The sequence below is a fragment of the Trifolium pratense genome, linkage group LG6 (genome assembly GCF_020283565.1).
Source record: "Trifolium pratense cultivar HEN17-A07 linkage group LG6, ARS_RC_1.1, whole genome shotgun sequence".
Lineage (NCBI taxonomy): Eukaryota > Viridiplantae > Streptophyta > Magnoliopsida > Fabales > Fabaceae > Trifolium > Trifolium pratense.
This window is the reverse complement of record NC_060064.1, coordinates 22,351,345-22,369,092: the sequence shown is the minus strand read 5'-3', so window position 1 is coordinate 22,369,092 and position 17,748 is coordinate 22,351,345. Positions and strand designations below refer to the sequence as shown.

The 17,748-nt window shown below is 31.7% G+C and overlaps 2 protein-coding genes across 2 annotated transcripts; both read right to left on the bottom strand.

Annotated features, from left to right (window-relative positions):
* Positions 1 to 1,582: 1,582 nt before the first annotated feature.
* Positions 1,583 to 6,887, bottom strand: LOC123892799 (65-kDa microtubule-associated protein 3-like). Its single transcript, XM_045942666.1, has 13 exons — positions 6,745 to 6,887; positions 5,732 to 5,817; positions 5,378 to 5,575; positions 5,024 to 5,269; positions 4,622 to 4,828; positions 4,383 to 4,538; positions 4,119 to 4,278; positions 3,610 to 3,761; positions 3,411 to 3,498; positions 3,047 to 3,120; positions 2,820 to 2,894; positions 2,467 to 2,668; positions 1,583 to 2,374 (listed from the first exon to the last, which is right to left on the bottom strand). The coding sequence occupies exons 2-13, from the start codon at positions 5,801 to 5,803 to the stop codon at positions 1,929 to 1,931; spliced, it is 2,076 nt and encodes a 691-aa protein (XP_045798622.1). The 5' UTR covers positions 5,804 to 5,817; positions 6,745 to 6,887; the 3' UTR covers positions 1,583 to 1,928.
* Positions 6,888 to 9,239: 2,352 nt separating this feature from the next.
* Positions 9,240 to 12,709, bottom strand: LOC123891923 (LOB domain-containing protein 19-like). Its single transcript, XM_045941790.1, has 2 exons — positions 12,413 to 12,709; positions 9,240 to 9,524 (listed from the first exon to the last, which is right to left on the bottom strand). Exons 1-2 carry the CDS (start codon positions 12,707 to 12,709, stop codon positions 9,240 to 9,242), a joined length of 582 nt encoding a protein of 193 aa, XP_045797746.1.
* Between the last annotated feature and the right edge of the window lie 5,039 nt (positions 12,710 to 17,748).

The following is a 17,748-nucleotide window of genomic DNA, read 5'->3' as shown; positions in this document are numbered from 1 at the left end:
TAAACTTGCATTTCCTCAAACATCTAGTATTATACTTCCTCTAGTTCTTAATATAAGAAGAAATTGACTTTTTTTTTGACTTAAAAGAAATTGACTTTTTAGATACATTGAAAAGTGAATGTATCTAGTCTAGATATATCAATTTTTTAATATATCTAAAAAACAAATTTTTTCTTATATTAAAAACGGTATAAAATAATAAAATAATTTCAATTCAATCCAATTAAGTTCCAACAAGAACCAAAATCCAGGCCATTGTCCTTCTGCCACATGTAGGACACCCATGAGATTGGATAGGATTAATTTATTGAGTCATAAGCAGTTACTACATTTGTCCTAGGTTGCTTTGCTTTGGAATTTAGTCATCCTCGTGTCATTGTAGTGCACATGCTCTTTCCAAGTCAAAACCCAACATGATTATAAATTTTTATAATGGATCCAGACACAATTTCAAATCCATACCAGACACAAATTAATAAGGATACTTTTACGCAGAGATATTAAATTGACATTGACTTTGAAATAATTTGGTGCACAGTTTTCTCGGGATAAACCGTCAGCCTTTAACTCTGCAATTAGCTGTGAGAAGAGTCTATTCCATAGAAGTCTCGGTAGCATCATCCGGAAGATCTGCTAAACAAGTTTCCACTCCATCTTGAACTTCTTAGAAACCAAAGATGACTTTCATCCTTTAGGCCTTCACAAAAGTCTTAACCAACTTAACAACTAAATTGACAACTCAAACAATTCATTGTAACTAACTTTCATAACTTGTCACACAAGGTAAGATAATTTCGAATTATACACCAACACTCCCCTCTTAATTCAAAACTCATAGACTAGTTACATTCATCATTTTCTTCCATTCATTGAACATTTCTATCTTGAGTGGCTTAGTTAAGATGTTTACAACTTGAGCTTTGTTTTGTAGTATGTGAGCTTCAATTTCCCTTTGCTTACTTGATCTTTTAGGAAATGAAACTTTGTCTCTATATGCTTGCAAGACTTGTTATCCACCGTTAATTCAAACTCTTCAATGTCATTTTACTACATTAAGCACTTTAACTAGTGTCTTAGAAGTACTAGTTAGCATTTTCCTTATTTTATAAGAGAAATTTACCGCAATAAGTATCACTTTAAGATTAAAATGGATTTTTTTTTCTTAGGATATGCGGAGATAGAATTAGTTTAGTGTTTTGAATTTTTATTTTAAATGAATATTTCACTTATTAGAAAACACCAAGAAAGATCACCTAAAGTTTGTCCTAACAGTAACAGATATGATTATGTAGACAACATTTGCACATAGGACAAAAAAAATACAACTATTGTGGTCAATAGTGGTAGGTGTCCGTCTGGTTGCATTTAATAATTTTAATTGAAGAAGGACTTCCACTTACCGTAATAATAATATACCCTAATAATATTGTTGAAATAAACCAAACTAAAATGGTTGAAAATTGAATAAATATAATAAATGAGTCTTCCTAACGAGTTACATCTACACTAAAAATTCACTGTTAAAAAAAATAAAAAATAAAGAACTAAAAATTCAAATAAATAAATAAATCTTAACCATAAATTTATAAGAACAAAACAAAATAAAATTTATAAGAATAGAACAAAATAAAAATTGTGAACAGTAAAACTAAAAAACTTGGATATGAAAAGCATCCATCATCCATGTCCCAAAAGAATGACATGTTCACCTAGTTTTTAAGATTAAGTCAAAAGTATTAATTTGATGAATCATACTAAATCCCATTACAATAATAAAGATGTTGCTTAGTGAAAAGATGTTGCTTAGTTAAACTAGTACTTTCCAAAAGAAAAGAAAGAAAATTGCTATTGCAAAACAGAGATTTTGTTAGCAACCTAGCTAGTATCTTGTGTTGATTGAACTTCCTCACCAAACTATTCAGTCATTGTCATTGAGCATGAGTCTGAGGTAGGACAAAACCAGCTCTCAACTCTTCAAAAGAATACTCAAGTGATGAAGCAATCTTTGTAGCAGCCTTAGAAGTAAGAGTATCTGGTGTAGTGACAGTGAACATAGGGACAGTCAGAGGAGTTGTTGGCACAGAAGATCTGGTATTCCTTGGAGTCTTGTTTTCTTTCTCATCATCATCATCAGCAATGAATGGTTTGGAAGGTGGAGTTCCTATTAGCTTTTCACTTTTTTGCAGCATTGGTTTTGTTGCAACATTCTTTATTTTTCTAGGCTCTTGAGAATTTATGTTGGCTTTGGACAGTACTGTAGAAGAAACAGGAGAGAGTGGCTTCCTAGTTATTGGTGATTGAATTCCAGTTCCCTTTAGTGCACTTTGTGGAGTCATCGTTGCTGCATGACCAAAAACCTTAGAGGTACTCTTTCCTGCATAAGTTGCAATTGACAATGCATTCAAATTTTTAAAGAACTGAGAAATGAGGAATGAGTTTAACGACATGCCGTCTTGGCTATGTTACCTTTTTTATTAGATTGCTGAATAAGAGTTGCTTGTCTTAGATCCTGAAGCATAGCTCCAGCAACAGAAAATTTTCTAGTATTTGGAACTCCTGTTGAAATTGAACATCTGGGAGCCTTCATCCCGCTTTTACATGGGCTGGGTTTTGACCCGAAAAATGTTTCATGCTCAGCTATCAGTTGTCCCTTTAGTCTCTTTTCTTCCTAAAATTTACACCAAAAAACTAGTAAAAAACAATTGAATTATAGACAATGAATTGGAACAAATAAAAGTCAAGAAGGGAAGTATAGACCATCCATAATACTCCCTCCGTCCCAAAATATAAGGGAAAATTGGTCAAAGAAAATTATATACCTTTTGTCTTTGCTTTTCATTCTCTTTCTCCTGCCTTAAGGTATTGTAATCTTCAAGCATGGAAAGCAGCCGAGTCTTGATGCATATCCATGAAAACAAAATGCATTAAAATGTATGAAGCCTAACATGGAAGATTTTACGTTGTGACAAGTGTAATTCATTGCAAAATAAATTTTCGAAGGCTAATTCATAAAATTTGTACTAGTGATTTCGTTCAAAATACTCACTCCGTTGTACAAAAACTCGAATTCTCTTTCTTTCTCCCATGCTGCAACTTTTAAAATCAATGCCTCTATCATCCCTGTTTAAATAATGTGTATACAAAATAAAACAAAGGATAAATGAGAACCAATCCAACACAATTCAGAAACTATGTAAAATTAAACTCCTATCCATGTATCTTACTCATTTGCTAAATCACTAGATCCATACTTGAAGAATATCACAGTTAACAATATGAGACAAATGCATACGAATTAGTATGCCAAGCCAATTTTAACATGTCATTTCCATAGCTAGCCTATTGTAAAACCATAACTTTATAGTAATATATTTAAGAACGAATTATTGTCTGCAGAGAGGGATATTCACCAGGAATTTTGCTTAATAAAACACGGGCCTTCTCAGCACGTTTCAACGCAAGATGCGCACCTCTTCCAGCATTATAACGATTATCATCCTAATAACCCACAATAATTATAAATAAAATAAAGCATGAAAAAATAATAGAAGGAAATGTCCATTATTGTCAATAACAGTAGTGACAATAATAGAAGGAAATGTGCCTCACCCTATTGTATTCCTCGAGCCAGCTTTCTTCTTGAATAGCAGCCAACCACTTCTCAACCTTTTCAAGAATTTCTTTCCTGCTAAAAGCTTCTTCTTTTGTCTTTGAAATTTGGTCCTCAATTTGTTCTAACATTTTTTCATGGTTTGCAGATTCTGCAGAATAATTTCAAAATTGGATGAGGAGATATAATATGAGATTCATGGCACATTAAGATAATAAATTCAATCTAACAAACTAGTTGTGAAACAAAATTTTGGGTGCATCCGTGCAATCATATGGACGAATAAGATAAATTTAATTTAGTCAATACTCATATCTCTTTTCTGTTCATGACAATTCATCCAAATCGCCATGAACTATGTATCTGTCATTTATCATTAATCCTTAAAGAACTTTATTTTTACTGTTATGCTTAAAGAACTTAAAGTTGGAAATGTGAAATCGTTATGCAATATAAGAAAAATGATGTAACTAATAGGGAATCTTCAAAAACTAATGAAAAATCTTACCCGAGTCAAATAAATCTATTGGATGTCCACTAGGAAAAATTGTTTGTATAGTCAAATGTGTATTTTTGCACACTTCCTCTAACTCCAACTTCTTTTTCTGTACAAGTTCTTTCATTTTTGTTGATTTAAATTGCTCAAGCCTTCTAACTTCTCTCTCAACCTGCAAGGAGAAGAGTCCATTTAGTTAATCACAAAAATAAAATCAATTTATTTTAGGTGAAATAGAAGAACAGAACCAAAACAAATGGATAAAGACAAACTCACATAGATGATGTTGTCAATTGATAGTATGTTAGGCTCGGTAAATTCAGATTCCAAAGCAACAATTTTACTGGTCATGTTGTGAAATTTCTGTTGTTCCTCAAGTGGGGTATCCATCAAATTCCACATCTCTAATAGTGAAGTTGCACAATTTTGAAGCTGATACAACATGAAAATTTAGAAATTCTAGCTGAATAAAATTGGTTTTCTATAGGATGAAAAGTATGAGCAAGAATACTGACCTTCTGCATTCTTTGCATTTTAACCTCTCTCAAACTCATAACTTCAGAAGTTAAACTCTTTAATGTATTGTCACTTACATCTTTTGTAACAGCGGAAGTCATAGTGGGGCAAATCTCGCTAATTTTGTCTTTGACATCAAGACCAAGAACCGAGCACAGTGAACTAAGAGTGTCCAGTAGATCAGATACCTGTTTCAGTCGACTGGCCTGCAACGATTTAAGAGAAATTTGAGCAATTAACATTTGAAACTTTCTTTTTTGACGAAACTCACATTTGAAAGTTACTACTATCTTTCTTGGGGAAAAATAATAGGTTTGGAAGAAAATAAAAGATAACTTCATCAACAAATAACATGGGCAATATTCAGGCAACAAAAACATAGGAGTAAAGACAAAAACCACCTTTTCATTTTGAAATTGAATTAATTGCCTCTTTAATTCTTCAAGTTTTTCAAAAGATAAGTTCTTCTCGTCTAAGTTTGAATTAACCCCCACATTGCCATACAGCTCACTGGAAATATTCTGCAACTGGTGTAAGACTTCCAAAAACTGTTTCTTTCTTTCAGTTTTCAACTTGCGAATCTCCTCAAGTTGTGAAATAACAGCTTCACGTTCTTTCTTCAAGTTTCCACAAGACTTAGGCTCAAACTAATGACAAATCAACGGAAGTTTGTTAGTTGAAAAATTTCCCTCTCAACTCTGACCAAGAGAATGGCTAAATCATAAACTCAAATCTAGAATGCCAACAAGACTTACAAGTGGTGACTGTTTACCAATTGCAGCACAGATGCCAGAAATTTCTTCTTCATAATCAGCAATTTCATGCTGAAGTTGTGCCCTGTACAGTTTAGCTTCATCCACTTTTTTCTTATACAAATCCAGACACATTTGTTCTATTTCAAGCAACATTGCATCCTTTTGAGAATCGGATTCTCCAAGTTCATCCCATATTACCTTACATTCAACATACAAGATTCAAACAAAGTAATACAATGTTAGCCCTTTTCCTATGATTCTCTAGATGCAGCAGCATAAATGATGGTTTAACTGTTAAGGAACAATAGAAGAACCAAAAGCGATTCTTCACAAGTTAGATAAAAGGAAGAGAACCTGAAGTTCTTTAAGCAACGATTCACACATTGTTTCTTGCTGAGAAAACTGACTGCTACGTTTGCTGAACATAGGAAAACTGTGTGCTGTAAAACAAAACAAAAAAAGCCAACATGATGAAAAGGAAATGTGAAACCTAGGCTTAAAAGACTAGGAAAAGAATTAAAATTCACAATTAAACCTAGGCTTAAAACTAGGAAAAGGAACATAGCAATTAACAAAACATAACAGAACATTCTTTTCTTTATATGCTATGTTTGTGAAAAACAGTCATTTGTTCTGTTTTCTCTTTCGTGTTTTTAAAACTAAAACCCCCTTTTAGAAAAAGGAACCAAACAAGGCCTTAGACTCTAACAAAGATTTTAAAATTGAAGTAGAGTTAAAACTGCATAGCTCGAAAAGAAAAAAAGAAAAAGCGCAACATAGAATGGAAATCATATTGTGATTGACTAATTAATTATAGTTGCAACATAAAATCAATATCTCAAGAAAACACAAAATATCCATTTCTAATCCATGGTGACATTTACTACCTACTTATCAGTTATCACCATGTGTCGGTGTCAGACACATGTTGGTGTCAGACACCGACACACACAAGATATGATTACATTGAATTATGTCGGTTTTTCAAATTATTACAGGTGTTGACGTGTCAGCATCCGTGTTTGTGTCCATGCTTGATAGGTGATTACTACAAATTCATATAAGTCTCTTAAATTAAATTAAACGATACACTCAAACATATCATGTGATTATGAAGTATAGGATCAACATAAGGATCTACAACATTCAGGTACTTGTCAATGATCTCATACAACAGGGCAATAACCTCAAATTGCAGCCAAATTAGATAATATTTGAAAACAGTGCATAGAAATTAATCACTAAAAACAAAAGAAATTAAAAATTGCAAAAATCTGAACAAACATAACAACACACACAAAATCGGTTATTCAAACTATTTAACCCCGTTCGTTTTCGCCGAAACCAAAATGGGAATGGAAACGAACCTGACCAGGAAGCGTGGTTAAGACAGAGTCGAAACGGTGGAAGACGAATTTGGAATTTTTTAGGGTTTTAAAAATGGAAATGAAGTGATGTGTGAAGAATGAAATGAATGAAGAGGAGATTTTGAGCAATGAGCAAAGTGTGTGAGATTCGAAATCGGTTTTGGGAGGAAAACGGAGCGGGAGGAGCCGTTTTCTTGGGATTTATCCAACAGGGTATTGACACGTCATTTAATAATCATAAGTATTCATGAGGTGTAATAAATATTTATTTAATTTCATTTTAATTCATGGATCAAACATTTGAATTTCAATTTTTTTTTTTTTGTAGATAGTCCAAATAATGAGAATTTATTTTTTTTGATAATCATAATGAGAATTTATTGAAAACTCATACAAAGTGGAGGGACCGAGATTCGAATCCGGTGTTCGACACTAGTAATTTTAACATTTCTACCCGTTGAGATAAGATTTTTGAACGAATTTCAAAATACTTAAAAAGGGATAATAAGTTCGGTTAACCAAAGCTGACATGACACTATAACGTGGCACTGGGACTATTTTTTGTAGGGTTGTCCGCGAGATTTTGAGTGTCCTGCTCGAATTATGAACTTGGTGTCTTATTTTTTTTATAAGTACATAATTTCACTTTATTTTTACAGATTTATAAGTCGTGCATATAATTATAAAAACAATAAAAGATTACACGAATATTGAAAAGCTTACACAATACCAAAACTACAACAGAATCATAACAAATTTAGTTATACATATATTATCAATATATCTGAACATGCATCATATCCTCCTTGTATTTTTTGTTGCAAATAACTTTAATATATTAATTATTATTTTTTTAATCTAAGTAGTTAGTTACTCTTGTTTACTAGTACGTTTACCCGTGCGATGCACGGGGACAAAATTACATTTTTTTTAATGGGAGAGAAGCATTATAGTAAAACATATTTACAATTATTTTAAAAAAAGTCTTTTTTAAATGATTGGTGTTAGACCTTACACTATGTTTGGATTGGTGGTATGTGATGAAATAGAATGGGGTGGTATGAAGTTAAGTTCCATTGTTTGGATTTCACAATTGTTGTTTTTATTTTTGAAGGAACACTTCACGATTATATAAGGTCAAAACTTGCATAGAGTTTATTATGTACAGACTGTCCTTTTATTTAATACGTTATGAAAAATTGTCAAGGCCTTTTCAACCTATTTTGTCTGAGATGCTTGGTGTAAGAAATTTTCTAAAAAGTTGTGGATCAATTCAATAAGGATAAGTAGAAATAGTGGTGTAACAACAACACCCCACACATTGAAGTAAATGGAATCATTAATTAAATGAAGTAGACTTTCATTAATAAGGATATGCAGAATTTCAAATGAAGTAGAAACAGAGGTGTAACAAAAAACAAAATTAGTACTGTAATGTGGCTTAAACCCTTTGTGCCACACATCAGGTATGAGTCCTGTAAATTGTAGACATAATAAAGAAACCAAATGGAATAGGTCCTCTAAATTTCCAACACAAACCTTTGTTCCTGTAGCGATTCAGTGAGACGAATAGCGGGGCTTGAATGAAACTGATTGATTGAGATCATTGTTCGTCGTTCTCGATCGCAATTGAAACCCTAAAAATCGCCATTCATATCCCTAAAAACCCAATTTTCTTCAAACTGATGAAGTGTTGGAGTTTTACTGGTATAACACGCCTAGGATATGAAATCAGACGTCTTCATTTCGTAGAAAAAGCAACATGGGGGTATTTTGGGTTTTTTTTTGGGTTAAAAAGCCACATAAGGGCCTAAAAAGCAATTTTCTTTAACTGTTTCTTCAAAATCGTGATATATAGAGTGGCCCAAACCATTACTTTAGGCCTCCAAAAAAGTACATTCTTTTTAGGAATTTTTTTTTTCCTACCCCAATATTTAACCCTTTATCCCTACAAACAAACCAATATTCTCATTTAACACTTTACCCCTACTTTTTAAGTTTTTTGAAAGGGGTAAAATGAGAATATTGGTTTGTTTGTAGGGGTAAAGTGTTAAATGGGAATATTGGTTTGTTTGTAGGAGTAAAGGGTTAAATGTTCGGGTAAATTTTTTTTTTCTCTTTTTAGAGGATTTAGGCCCAAATTTTTTTATCTTTGTATGCTATATACCCCGTCAATTTTAGTAGTTGCATACCATAACATAAAGTTTAGCAAAAACTAAGATAAATTACATTTTGGTTAACCATTAATAAACCAAAAGTATTTTAAATATTGACTTAAAAAAGAGTACAATAAGATAAAATCGTAGTGAGAGCTACCAATCGTTAGTTGGTTCAGTGGTGATTGGTGCTGAACTTGGTAGGGAGGACCGCGGTTCGATCCCCCACAACTGCGATCGGGAGGGGGCTGGAACCACTTGATGCCAGAACTGACCCCCGAACCAGATTCAACTGGTGGTGAAAAGCCGAAAAAAAAATCGTAGTGAGAGCTAAATTTCTCATGGCAAATTAGCTTGGAGTTCTTGGTCATTGAGTTGTTGATGATAGGAATAGTATGATGGATTATTGTGAAAGTTGCTTAATTCAAAAGGTATTGGATGATGATTTTGCATGGACATGTAAGAAGTTTCATTGTTTGATGACAAATGATGAAGTGATGAGGAATGCATAGTTGGGGATATTGAAGAGTTCTGAGGTTGTTGAAATTGAGTTTCTTGAGAGATGCGATTCAATATTGAAAGACGGGCTTGTACATAAGCTAACTCTGCTTGCAACTCCACAACCTGTAATATGTAAATATAAATCTATTTACATTTTATTTTTGACACAAATCTATTTACATAATTAATCATCTAAAAAAAGTCATATAAATTAATTGTTCAATATATAGATTATGGCGTTTGAAACAGCCTCAATATATAATATTTTTTTTCGGCAACTAAAAAAAACAACATTTGGTCCTTTATTTTTTTTTTTAACACTTTGGTCCTTTATCTTTTTTTTTTGTAACACTATGATCCTTTATTATTTTTTATTTGTAACATTTAGGTCCTTTATTTTTTATAGATAAATAAGATAAGGACCAAAGTGTTACAAAAAAAAGGACTAAAGTGTTACAAATAAGAAAGATAAAGGACCATAGTGTTACAAATAAAAGATAAAAGATCAAAGTATTACAAAAAAAAGATAAATGACCAAAGTGTTACAAAAAAATAAGATAAACGACTTGCAGTGTAATTTTGCCTAATATATATCACCCTCTCTAATAGGGGACATGATTTAACTAACTTAACAAAATTACAGTATCAGCCGTTGGATCATAAAAAAGCAGCCGAGATCATAAATAGTTGATTTTATTAATATTCAATCTGGACTGTTCGATCTCTATTTAACCGTCTAGATCCAAAATTGCATGGAACTCTATTGTCAATCTAAATCCCTCTAATGGGTACTATTTTATTTTGGCCCACGATGAAAGTACTTATTAAGATATTTTCTTCTGCTACCCTACTGATTTTCTCGCGTGTTACGAATTTACAAAAATACTCACGTCTGCTACTTAGGTAGCAGATACACCCCAAAAACACCTACCAGATTTTGTTTTACAATGTCCGCTACTTAAGTAACGGACGTCGACATTTTTCAAAAATTCTCATTTTTATAACATCCACTACTTAAATAGTGAAAGAGTAAAAATGAAAATGCATAGAGTGTACGAGAAGCAGGTAAGGCGGCAAAAGAAGATTTCAGTCATTAAATATCAAGCCTTATAGGTAAGACTCTTCCATTTGTGGATGATCTAACACTAAAGTGACACTCCAATTTTTGTTTTTAATGTATAAGTACAAATTGTGCTCTAGCTATATTCATATCCTTGATACAACTTAAAAAATTGTTGTAGTTGACATCAATGACATGATGAGTTAAGCAATGTTCATTCATTAAGAAACTAAACTTTTCTCACTATAAACACACGAATTTCAGGAACCAAATTTGATGGTAAATCTAACTGTAAGAATATGTTTGATCATGCATTTAATGGTCTTACATTAGACCTTTGAAATCACAAGACATGCACATTAAGGAGTTAGTAAATGTGTTCCATATAAAACCTAACCAAAGCTGACAAGAGTGTCAAAGCAAACAAGACATACTCAATACTATGTAATGTGAAACAAACTTTGGCCTACGTGCAATGAATAACAGTTAACAGTGTGATTTGTGTCATGCCACTACTCTTGAAAAGTACACATTAATTCTACAGGGTTTAACTTTATACCTTTAGTATTCAGCAATTAATCCCTATGATTTTTTCTTCTTTCTCTAGTCACAAAATTTATTAGAATTAGTGTTCTGTTTCATATATTGAATACACGTCAAGTTTATGGTTTATAAATGAGACATGTTTTGTATCATGCGCAAATTTGTTTATATGTCGCATCACATCTCTTTTGATCAAATGATGAAACTTTATTGATCTAACAATTAAAAATAAATTTGTTCATCGTACAAGACTTAGCTCATTTTGTGCGCATTAAACAAAACTAATACTCCATCCAGTCTTTTTTATAAGCAACACTTCGAAAAAATTACACATATCAAGGAAACACATTTTACGTAGTTATTTTTATTTAATACTCTTAGAAATTTAAATGTATTTCATGTATACCCTTATTTAATTACTCTTAATTCAACTAACTTACTTATTTTTAATATTCCCTTTCATAATAAATAAGGGCATAAGTGAAATTAGACATTTACAACATTAGAAAAATGGTCAAAGTTTCTTATAAAAAGGACCAAATTTTTTTCTCAAAGTGTTACTTATAAAAAAGACCGGAGGGAGTACATCTGTGAAGGTGTCAACTATCTTGTTGGACTTCATGTAGCTATTTTCTATGTAGCATGCTCCCAATTTATTTATTTTTTAAGAAGCCGAGCTTTAATTCTTAAGAGCCCTAGTTTCATGTAGCTATTCTTCCTTGTAACACCATCTATTTTCATCCTTATATTACAAGAATTTAAAACAAGTTTTGCCTAGTCCTGGTGAGCTTAACTCGGTTGGCCGGAGTCGGGGTTCAGACCCCAGACACTCCACTTATTCATAAGTTAATTTTCTAGCCATTAAACTACTTAACAAAAAAAAGTTTTGCATACATAGACCATTCAAGTCTCTTCTCTCTCATTACCATTATCAAGAGACAATCCTACTAAATTCTCACAACCTATGTCTATACCCTTCATCTTTTCTACGATATGTATCTATTGGATACATCTCCATTTGTACTTGTAGAGTATTTGAACTATATATTTTCATATAAACCTAATTTTTATTTATTTATTTATAAGCAGAAACTTGAATTATAAGGAGTATAAGGGATACTCAACCCTTATAATTTAAATAAGGGTCATTATATGCTCTGAATACAAACTAGAGGATCATTACACCAATTAGAGAATACAAAAGATGTTGATTTCCTAATACGACCTATAAACCAAAACCAAGAAATGTATTTTATTTGATCCACAATGTCAGAAACTCTGATAACCTCTCGTCTAAAAAGGATCTTATTTCTTCCTAATGTGATGTGATTTACTTTAGTATATAGGAGTATCTGAACTCATGAAAGAAAAAATGTAAAAAAGTATATATAATGAAGAGAAAATATACCTGTTGTTGAAGAGCAAAGATGTGAGCAACACAACCATAAACAGGATCAGTAGCTCTAGCAAGAGCCTCATAACAAAGAGTAACAACAGCATCAAGACGTTTATGAACTGGAATCCGCATCAGTAACTTAGCTGCATTGCTAGCACCAAACACCTTATGAACTGCTGCAAAATGAGCACTTCCTTGTCCTGATGACTCAAAATATGGTGCAAATATGCAACAACCTTTCACACATTTTCTCCTTAGAAACTTACAAGCACCACAAGGTCCATCTCTACCACCATATCTCAAATCCATTAATTTCTCTCTTTCTTTCTAGAAGTTCTAAATGAGTACTTTCTCAACTCTCTGCTGACAGATTTTCTTGTGTGTCTCTCTCTCATTCATGTTCAATAAACCTTTGTGGTCATGCACTTTATAAATTACACTTTTTCACTTTTTGCCTTTTCAGTGTACTTGATAGAAAGGGGAAAAAAAGAGATAAATGAAGTCAAGTCGTGTCATGAGAATTGAAGGGTACTGGTAGTACATAAGAGAATAATAGTTATTCATAGTATTTACCAAATTGATTTTTTTTTCCTTAACCCTCCTATTCTTATAAAGGCTTTTAGTAATTAGTAATTAAAAGCTAATGTATTGGAGCTTAGTCGGTCTTTGAGTCGGATATTAAATTTTAAAACAAATAAATTAGAAGGTATTGTAAATAAGTCTGACCAACATTGTAGAGAGTTTTCAGACTTCAGATACTGACACAACTTTGTCTGAGATGTCTTTTAGGATATTTTTCAGCGTATAGAAATATATGTGAAAAAAGAGGCGTCTGTGAACTTTTTGACAGATCCACATGAAGGATGATCGACCGCCAGACCGACGGATTTTATGGTGTATGGGTGGGTAGGTGGAAAGTATGCATGTGTGGATTTGATTGTAGTTTCACTACTTGCAGTGGCGGTTTGCACACATGTGCAAGGTGTGCGACGGCATCGGGCCTCAAAATTTTGAGGGCCTCGGCTCAAAATTTTAAGGTCCTGTAATATTACTTATACATTATTTATACCTATAAAATATCAGATGTATATTAATAGATTAATTTTTAGGCCATAAACTAATAGTTATATATTGTTAATTTTCATATAATATTATATGAGTATCAATAGATTAGTTATCTATACTCGTAAATATAGTTTTAGTCCATTTTAATCTTTCCATAAAATTTAAACTTAAATTAGGAGGTTCTCCTTTTTGACGTTATATACAAAGATAATTATTTTGTATTTCTTATCCCATTTGATTTTATGCAATTGGTTTAATATTTATAATCTATATGTTTACAAGAATAAAAATGATTTTTTTTATATTATACGCAATTTAAATCGACAGTTTTTTAAAAAAAAAAAATTAAATTTTTTATATTAAGGGTCACTTTTATATTTTGCACAGGATCTCCTAAAACTCGGAGACGCCCCTGACTACTTGTTAGATTGAGGGCCGAAATTTTTACTGTAGGTCAGGTAACCCTTAAAGTTGTTTCAAGTAAAATGACCAAACATGAGAAGCATATTCTAACAATCAACATGCTTTCATACAATTTGCATTTGACATTTTTGCCTTCCTAGCAGCAGAGGCTGTGAGTCTTATGCAAAGAGTTTAAAATGTTATAAATAGTAATGTTGTGTTCCCTAGAACTATGATTGTTGTTTTTAAGAGAATTGACTTTATCATTCAAAAAGGATTAGCAGCGCAACTTATTACATGTTTGCTTTTCATTCATACATAATTATCCTTGTCAAGTAACAGAGTTACTCAAATTTTATATTTTATGATAAATAAATAGAAAATTCTAGATTCAAATCTTAATACTTCATCCGTCCCAAAATATAAGAGCTAATTTGACTAATGCACGTTTGCCAATGCACAATTTTGATCACTAATATCTTTAATTCTCTATTAGTAAAAATTTTAAAAACTTGATATTGCATGTTGTGCGGGTTCCAATAGAAAATTTAGGGTTAGCCGAGCAAGTTAAACATAGGAATAGGATACGCAAACATAAACATGCACAAGTGTGACAATATTATTTGATCGAGTTTCTAACCGCTGCGGTGTAGACACGTGTGCTAGAGTACTACATCAAGACCCCTACGAGAGATGGGACAATTACATCTATCCCTTCCATTCAATCTATCTTTTCATGGGTCATCTCTCGTGTTACTACTCACTCACTTTCGTGTTCCTCATCAAAGTCATGGCAAAAGAATGAATGAATGTTAATTTAAAAATGTGTACGGCTATCTCATACATTTGCTTTTAGGGATTTGGATTTACTGCAGTAATAAATACACGTAGTTATACGCTATGATCGATCTCGATCATTGATTTATCATCGGACAGTTTAAATTATTTTTACATGGAACGGCTGATGGTGTAACTGCGTTGACGCAATTACAACCGGAAATCAACTTCATGTTTTTAATGGCTTTTAAGTACCAATACAATAATTGTGTAAAAAAAGTATCAATACAATAACACTATTTTCTCTTTTTTTTTTTTTTTTTTCATGTAGTCTAGTGTGTAAAAATTCTACTCTTAAGCTAATAATAATGTCTCTACCAACTGAGTTAAGCTCACGAAAACTAAACACTATTTTCTAATTAATAAGTACCAATATACTATTGTTTTATATTGATTAATTTGTCTATCAAGATCGGTTGGTTCTCAGCGCGTTGTCTACATTGTGGTGGATAACATGAGGTATAAAAAAGAGTTTGAGGAGTCTCAAATCAAACTTAAAAATTACGCAAATCAATGAATGAACTTGGATTAACTTTTACTCTAAGTTCATTCTTGATTTGCGTAATTTTCTTTCCTCTCACTTTCTTTCTATCATATCAAACAGACCCATAAAGAAATAGTTGATCTTTTTTTATAGAAACTTATGACACGATAGAGATTGTAATTTGTGATTTGTGATTCAATCAGTATCCATTCAAAAAAAAAAAGAAGATTTTTCCCTTGCTTTTAATGAATAAACATTTATCATGTCAATCTTTTAGCGGTAAGTAGATAAGAAATCGTAAACATCTATTTAAAGGATTTGGATCCTCTCCTTCACTCTCCTCTCCATCTCTCTCAATCCTCTCTATATGTCTCTTAATCTCACTCTCTCTCATTATTATTTTAAAACTTTTTATTGAAGAGAGATTGAAATTAAGAGAGAGATAGAGAGGATTGAGAGAGACGGAGAGAAGGGTGAAGGAAAGGATCCAATCACCTATTTAAATGTGGCACAATTCATCGTCACCTAACTACTATTGATCAAATTTTAAGCATCGGTGAATCCTATATATCATATAACAATTTCTCACCCCAATAGTTCCCTTGATTTGATTAGGTGATCGATCTAACTCTAAGCCATTAATTTTTATTTTTCTTGACTTTCACCACCAATTCGGGGTCAGTTTTAGCATCAAGTGGTTTCAGCCCCCTCTCGATCGCACTTGCAGGGGATCAAACTGTGGTCCTCCCTATCAAGTTCAGCGTCAATCACCACTAAACCAACTAACGATTGGTTAAGCCATTAATTTTTAAAACATATACTATCTCTTACATTATACTCCTAAAATAAAGACAGTAATTGCTATGCACAAATAGTGTAAAATTGTCCTAAAAAATGTGTAGTTTCGATTTTATTTTATTTTGGTCAATAGTTTGGATTTTTAATGTGGTTTTTAATTTATTTTTTCTTCTAATTGTATATTCGCTTAATTATATTGGAAGACCCAAAATTTTCAAAAGTCATGATGCTGTTTGGTTTTGCTGGATGTGGGCTAATTGGGTCCGGAGTACTAGTTAGGTAGGGAAAAGTGTTATCTACACCATCTTCCTTTTTATTCATTTCTATTAATTGCTCATGAGTCTGTATTTTCTCCAAAATCACTTTCACCTCAATGCAAATCACTTTCACCTTTTGGTTTGATACTTGGTTAGACGGTGGTTCATTGTAAATAATAGGAGACTTTTTTAATTTTTGTGAAGATAGTAATCTTTGGTTTGTTGAGACATGAATGAAGGTCAGAGTGGGGGGTGGATGTGGATGAGATTATTGTATGCTTGGGATGAGTATGGAGGAGTGTTAATATTTGTATGTAGGTTAATATTTTTGATACATGGCGTTGGAATTTTGACCCCACTAATGGTTTCAGGTTGATATTCAGAATTAAAATGAAAATAATTTTTGGTATGCTTGGGATGTAATGTTGTTTTTTTTTGCCAATTATTCAATGAATCTGAAAAGTTAATTTTTTCTTATAATTAAGATGACATCCTATAGTTCAAAACACAATCACGTATGACAATGCATGACTTTGACCGATTAATATTTTTAATTGTACAATAGTAAAAATTATAAAAATATGATATTTTGAAAATACCCATCGAGATGAATTCAACAACATCTTATATGTTAATATTTGTCTTTATTTATTAGTAGAAAAATAGAATTTCCGGTAAGTAAGTTTTAATCATTTCTAGGTCTTCACCACACGGGTGGAGGATCTCGCTTGTTATTTTAAAAAGTAATATGTTATGAATTTATGACTTACCTTACTGTACTACATTTTTGCTGTTAACCAAAGTTATATACATGAAGGTCGACTAGTCACATGACACTAGTAAGACAAGTTTGAAAAAATTCAAAGAGTTACAATATAGAATTATGGATATATTCTTAAGTCAAAGGAAAATATGGATAGTATATTCTATCATGTGGTGCAAACACAAAGCATTTTTGTTCAGTCTTTTGGGACAATGTTGCTTGAACTACTTCCATGATAATGACTTGCAAATAATTAATTTGGCTTAACCTCATTTGGTTTGCAAGTGGACCATTCTATTTTATTAATTAAAATATGTTTGTTTATTATATATGTGTTTGATTGATTGAGAGCAATTTTACTTAATAAGAGTATCTAGCCTTGGTCATAGTGATACAAATATTTATATCATTCATCTACTTATAATCAATTAAAATCGACTTCTATCAAAATTACTAATTTATTCTTAGTAATTTTAACTATATTTCAAATTTTGTATCCTTCATTGTAATTTTACTAAAAAAATATAGAAAAATATAAAATACATATAATAAAAAGATGATGTGCTTAAAATTAGGAATAAAATAGATTATATATAGGAACAAAACAAAACAATCTATATACATTAAAATTTCACTAAACAAAACAAAAAATAGTAATATATGAATCTATGTTAAAAATAGGAACAAAACAATAAAAAATTATAAAAAGTTTAGTCGATAAAAAAAATTATAGAAAGAATAT